The sequence below is a fragment of the Pristis pectinata genome, chromosome 13, assembly GCF_009764475.1.
Source record: "Pristis pectinata isolate sPriPec2 chromosome 13, sPriPec2.1.pri, whole genome shotgun sequence".
NCBI classification, from domain to species: domain Eukaryota; kingdom Metazoa; phylum Chordata; class Chondrichthyes; order Rhinopristiformes; family Pristidae; genus Pristis; species Pristis pectinata.
This window is the reverse complement of record NC_067417.1, coordinates 988,942-995,565: the sequence shown is the minus strand read 5'-3', so window position 1 is coordinate 995,565 and position 6,624 is coordinate 988,942. Positions and strand designations below refer to the sequence as shown.

The window sequence follows — 6,624 nt, the reverse complement described above, 5'->3', positions numbered from 1 at the left end:
TGACGGGTGAGGTGCCGGGAGACTGCAGGTGGCGAATGCTGTGCCTTTATTTAAGAGCTGCAAAGAAAAACCTGGGAAGTATAGAGCAATAAGCCTAACATCTGTGGTAGGCAGGTTTCTAGAGGGGATTCTGAGGGATAAGATATACATGCATTTGGAAAGACGAGTTGGTTAGGGATAGTCAGCACTACTTTGTGTGTGGGAGATTGTGTCTCATGAATTTACTTGAGTTTTTTGAAGAGGTAACCGAGGAGGTCGATGAGGGGAGGGAGTTAGAGGTGGTCTGTATGGGCTTCAGTAGCCGGGACTGGAGGGGTTGAGTTACAAGGAGAGAGTGGACAGGCTGGAACTGTTTTCCCTGGAGTGAAGGTGGCTGAGGGGTGACATTATAGAGGTTTATAAAACCATGAGGGGCACAGATAGAGTGAATGGTCACAGTCTTTTCCCTAGGGTAGGGGAGTCTAAAACTAGAGGGCACAGGTTTAAGGTGAGGGGGGAAAGGTTTAAAAGGGACCAGAGGGGCAAGTTTTTCACACAGAGGGTGTGAGTATATAGAACCTAGAACATAGCACAGTACAGCCCAGGAACAGACCCTTCGGCTCTCCATGTTGTTGATTAAACTAGTAATTAAACACCTAACTAAACTAATCCCTTCTGCCTGCACAATGTCCGTCTCCCTCCCCTCCCTGCATCACAGTGTGTGGAACGAGCTACCAGAGGAAGTTGTGGGGTGGGTACAATTATAATGTTTAAAAGACATTTGGACAGGTTCATGGATAGGGGGATATGGACCAAACACGGGCAAGTGGGACGTTGAGATAGGCACCTTGGTCGGCATGGATAAGTTGGGCTGAAGGGCCTGTTTCCATGCTGTATGAAACTACAGGCTAGTGAGCTTTATGTCAGTAGTAGGGAAATTATTGGAAAAAATTGGAAGGGAACAGGATTTATCTTTACTTGGAAAGGCAGGAACTGACTGGGGGAGGTAGCATGGTCTGTGCAGGGGAGACTCTCTCTCATAAACCTGTGAGTTTTTTCAGGAGGTTTCTAAGAAAAGTGATGAAGGTGGAGGAGTAGACATGGACTTTAACAAGGTGGACTGGTCCAGAAGGTTAAGGCACAAGTCGCTGACCTGTGCCCTTAGCGAGCAGCCTCCCTGACCTGTGGTACTGGTATTGGTGCAGTGAAAAGCTTGTCTTACAAACCGATCATACAGGTCAATTCATTACACAGTGCAGTTACATTGAGTTAGTACAGAGTGCATTGAGGTAGTACAGGTAAAAACAGTAACAGTACAGAGTAAAGTGTCACAGCTACAGAGAAAGTGCAGTGCAATAAGGTGCAAGGTCACAACAAGGTAGATTGTGAGGTCATAGTCCATCTCATTGTATAAGGGAACCGTTCAATAGTCTTATCACAGTGGGGTAGAAGCTGTCCTTAAGTCTGGTGGGACGTGCCCTCAGGCTCCTGTATCTTCTACCCGATGGAAGAGGAGAGAAGAAAGAATGTCCCGGGTGGGTGGGGTCTTTGATTATTCTGGCTGCTTCAGCGAGCAGCCTCCCTGACCTGTCCCCTCAGTGGCCAGGGTCACTGACCTCACTCGGGGGCTGGGGTCACTGACTTTGTACACTTGCATTCAATTAAATCTCCAATCTTAAATCTTGGTGGAGATGTGGACGGTCAAAGAATACAGCGGGATATCGATCAGTTACAGATATGGGCAGAGAAGTGGCAGATGGAGTTTAATCTGGGCAAGTGTGAGGTGTTGCACTTTGGGAGGTCAAATGAATGGAGAAAATATACAGTTAGTGGTAGGCCCCTTAATAGCACTGAGGTACAGAGGGATCTCGGGGTCCAGGTCCATAGTTCACTGAAAGTGGCTGCACAAGTGGATAAGGTGGTAAGGAAGGTGTATTTCGTGGCTGCCTTCATTGGTAGGGGTGCTGAGTATAAGACTAAGGAAGTCATGTTGCAGATGTATAAAATTTTAGACCGCATTTGGAGTATTGTGTGCAGTTCTGGTTGCCCCATTATAGGAAGGATGTGGAGAGGGTGCAGAAGAGGTTTACCAGGATGCTGCCTGGATTAGAGGGTATGAGCTACAAGGAGAGGTTGGACACACTTGGGTTGATCTCCCAGAGTGTCAGAGGCTGAGGGGAGACCTGAAAGAGGTTTCTAAAATTATGAGAGGCAAAGATAGGGCAGACAGTCAGAATCTTTTCCCCAAAGTAGAAATGTCAAACACCAGAGGACATGCTTTTAAGGTTGGGGGAGGGGGGGGGTGATGTTTAATGGCAACATGAGGGGCAAGTTGTTTTTACGCAGAGAGTGGTAGGTGCCTGCAATGGGTTACCAGGGGTAGTGGTGGAAGCAGGCAGTTTGGGAGTTTAAGAGGTTTTTAGATGGACACATGAATATGGAGGGATGTGGATGATACACAGGAGGACAGTTAGTATAAATTGGCATCAAGATTGACACAACATCGTGGGCAGAATGGCCTGTCCAGTGCTGGACTGTTCTATGTTCTAAAATCAAAACCCTGTGTCACAGCTGAGCTATTGCTCGGCTGAAATAACCTCTTTGTTCACAACTTTTAAATCACTGTGTTGAATCCTTAATGCATATGCCTGCACTTACAGATGCTGGAGCATAAAGGAACACATCGCTTCAGCTGTTTGTATGTCAGGGAATATTGTACAGTGATTACCCATGCAGGCAAGAGGCTGGGTATCTTGCTGTGACTGACTCATCGACTGACAGTGCAGAACTTTTCCACCATCTACAAGGAACAAGCTAGCTCTGTGGTAGAGAATTCTCCACCTGCCTGGATGGGAGCAGTGTCAACACATTCAGTGCTGGGGCAGCATCCTGGACAAAGCAGCCCATTCGATCAGCACCGCATTCACAACTGAAAACACTCCCTCCCTCTGCCACCAAAAACACTCCCGACCCACCAGCACACCGTCTACAAAATGCACTGCTCCAACAGAAACTCCCAGATTCCAGGAAGGGCAGGGGGAGGGGGAAGAGGAGATGGAGGGGCGAGATGGGAGAGGGGCAAGGAGGGGGAGAGGAGGGAGAGCAGAGGGAGATGGGAGAGGGGGGAGGAGGGAGAGGAGGGAGAGTGGAGGGGGCAGAGGGGGAGGGAGGGGGCAGAGGGAGATGGGGAGGAGGGAGGTAGGGAGGGGAGAGGAAGACGGGGCAGAGGGAGGGGGAGAGCAGAGGGAGATGGGGGAGGGGAGGGGGGCAGAGGGAGGGGGGAGGGGGAGATGGGGGGAGGGGAGGGGGAGATGAGGGGGGAGGGGGCAGAGGGAGGGGAGGGGGAAGGGGAGGGGGAGATGAGGGGGGAGGGGGCAGAGAGAGGGGGCAGAGGGAGATGGGGGGAGGGGGCAGAGGGAGATGGGGGGAGGGGGCAGAGGGAGATGGGGGGAGGGGAGGGGGCAGAGGGAGATGGGGGGAGGGGGCAGAGGGAGATGGGGGGAGGGGGCAGAGGGAGATGGGGGGAGGGGAGGGGGCAGAGAGAGGGGGGGGGGGGGAGATGGGGGGAGGGGAGGGGAGGGGGCAGAGAGAGGGGGAGGGGGAGATGGGGGGAGGGGAGGGGAGGGGGCAGAGAGAGGGGGAGGGGGAGATGGGGGGAGGGGAGGGGAGGGGAGGGGGCAGAGAGAGGGGGAGGGGGAGATGGGGGGAGGGGAGGGGAGGGTTGGGGGCGCCACCAGCTGCAGGTTCCCTCCACCCTGACCGGGAGAGCACCAGCCTGCTTCCCCCTCACTGGGACTCGGCCCCTCAGCACACGGCCTGGTGGGGGGGGGGGGCAGCCCCGGCCTTGGCTCAGGACCAGGCGACGCGCCTTTATCAAAGATGGCGCGTTTCTAGTTTGCCTTACTACATCTCCCACAATTCCGCCGGCTGACGGTCAGGTGACACCGATCAGGTGACAGTTCAGCCGGCAGCCGGCAATGCGCAGGCGCGCTGGGAGGCGGGTGCCGGCGGCCGGTGCCGGCGCGGCGGTGCGCAGGCGCGGCGCCATGTTGCTGTCAGAGCTGGAGCCGGGCCGCGGTGTGAGGGAGACGGGCCGACGGCGGAGCGGGGCCCGGGGCCCGGGGATGGAGCGGGCCGAGCCCGCGGCCGCGCCACAGCCACAGCCACAGCCACAGCCACAGCGCCCGGCGGACACCCGCCGCAGCCCGGCCGCGATGTGACCCAGCCACCACCCAGCGATGGCAGCGGGACAACGGCGGCGAACGGCCCGGCTCCTCGGCTTCGGCCTGGTCCTCGGCACCGGTGGGCGGCGCGGCCGGGGGGTGGATCGTGTGGGGGGGGGGGTGGCACCGAGGGCTGGGGGGAGGAGCCGTGGGCGGCGCGGCCCGGGGTGGGGGGGAAGGGAGGTAACGGGGGCGTGGGGGGAGGGTTTGCCGGGGCGGCAGGGGGAGGTGCGGTGGGGGTACCGGGGGCCCGGGAGATGGGGACTGGGGGTGTGGAGAGGGATGGGGGCTGGGAGAGGGAGCTGCGGTGGGAGGGGGACCTGGGGGTCAGGGGTGGGGAGGGAGAAGGTCGGGGGCTGGAGCAGAGCGGGTGGGCAGCGCCAGTCGGGGTACAGGACAGTTGGGGGGGGGGTAGGTCAGAGGCCTGGGGCTGGTGTGAGGGCAACACACAACCTCAGCAGCCCAGCATCTGCAGTCTCTCCGGGCTGGGGACTGGGCAGCACTGTGACCCGGACTGTTCTACAGCTGTGGCCACGGGAACTCCTGACCGGGATAGTGACAGACCCGTCCCCACCAGTACTGTAACCCATTGTTATACAGCGACGGAGCCGTCCCCACCGGTACTGTACCTCGGTGTCATACAGTGACAGACCCGTCCCTGCTGGTACCGTACCCCGGTGTTATACAGTGACAGACCCGTTCCCACTGGTACCATACCCCAGTGTTATACAGCAACAGACCCGTCCCCACCGGTATCGTACCCCGGTGTCATACAGTGACAGACCCGTCCCCACCAGTACCGTACCCCAGTGTTATACAGCAACAGACCAGTCCCCACCGGTACCGTACCCCGGTGTTATACAGCGACAGACCAGTCCCCACCGGTACCGTACCCCGGTGTTATACAGTGACACTGTACAGTTAAACAGTCTGACTGTCAGTCAGTCAGTCTGACTGTGGATGACCGGAAGTTTCACGTCGTTTATAATGAGGATGTTGATGAGTTGATAAGGTTACCGGGGAAATGGCAGGTGTAATTTAATCCTCAGAATCTTTGAAAAATGTGTTGTGGGATGAATGAATTGTAGGCACTGGATCGGATTGAGGAACAGAGCGACCTCAGTGTGCTTGTCTGAGAATTCCCAAAGGCTGCAGCATAGCAGGTGGTGAGGAAGGCGTGTTGTATACTTGCTTTCATTACATGGTACACAGCAATGACGTTACAGTACAGCTACATAAGCCATTAGTTAAACCAGTGCAGGAGTGCAGTGTGCTATTCTGGTTGCTGCATTATGGAGAGGAGGGGAGAGAGGGTGCAGGGCGATTCACCAGGATGTTGCCTGGGATGCAGTGTTTCAGTTATGTGGTCGGAGCAGAGAGTGCGGTCTGTTTTAGTTGGAGCAAAGGAGGCTGAGGGGGACTGGGTAGAGGGGTACAGATTCATCAGGGCATGGATAGGGTTGATGGTGAGGACTGTTTTTGTGCTTGAAGACTCTGGTTCTTTGTGGGGGTTGAGGATCATTTGAATGTAGAGACGCAAGAGCCAGCAGATGCTGGAATCTGGAGCAACACACAGAGTGCTGGAGGGACTCATCAGGTCGGGCAGCATCTGTGGAGGGTAATGGGCAGTCGACGTTTTGGGTTGAGACCTGTCGAATGAAAGTAGGTGGTAATCCCAGTATGCTGGCCTGGATTTATCCCTCAGGCACAGGTTATCTGTGGGATCTTGCTGTACCCAGACCTACAGCCACACTGAGGTGAAGAAAGCCTTGTTATGCACAAACTCCAGTTCCTAGTCTGACTGAGGTTTGGGGTAAAAAGTTAAGGCAGCAACTACAACATCTGCAGAACATTAAATTCATCAGCGCACAAAGTAGAGATAAGTATGGGTGAGTGCATTTGAATTTTGCTGGTGATCCATTTCCTGAGTAATGGACCATGTTGAGTTGGCTTGTTTCTGAGCCACGGTCTCAGCACCAAAGTGATTTAAACATTGTGAGCTGGCCGAATTAGAAATGGCTCTCCGACGAGTAGGTTACCTGCCTTTGCTGTGGTGTTTCTCCCCACAGCAGTGAAGGACACGGGTTTGTGTGTGACTGCCTGCTGCTGGTGTCCATCTCATGAAGTTTTGCCAGAGACTGAATTAGTTCTGACCCTAGGAAGCTGCTGTGAGCACAGCTGTCAGAAAGAATGCAGGATCTCTGTATGCTGAGAGCAGTGCTGTTTATCCTGTGCAACCTGTTGCTTCAGTGAAAAAACCTATATAGAATGTGTGCATCGGAACACGATGTAGGATTGGAATGGGCCATTCAGCCCCTCGACCTTGCTCTGTTGTTTAATGAGTCTGTTGTAACCTCAACTCCACATTCCTGTGCGCCCTGGTTAACATTTCACCTCTGTTTATCAGTTATCCACATACTTC

At 54.9% G+C, this 6,624-nt stretch overlaps 1 protein-coding gene across 1 annotated transcript in view; it reads left to right on the top strand.

The window, feature by feature from the left end:
- The first annotated feature begins 4,010 nt into the window (after positions 1 to 4,010).
- Positions 4,011 to 6,624, top strand: part of lrp3 (low density lipoprotein receptor-related protein 3) — a 28,198-nt gene continuing 25,584 nt past the window's right edge. The window contains exon 1 of the mRNA XM_052028069.1: positions 4,011 to 4,281. Coding sequence (XP_051884029.1) covers positions 4,218 to 4,281 — 64 coding nt within the window. The 5' untranslated portion in view covers positions 4,011 to 4,217. The remainder of the gene's footprint in view (positions 4,282 to 6,624) is intronic.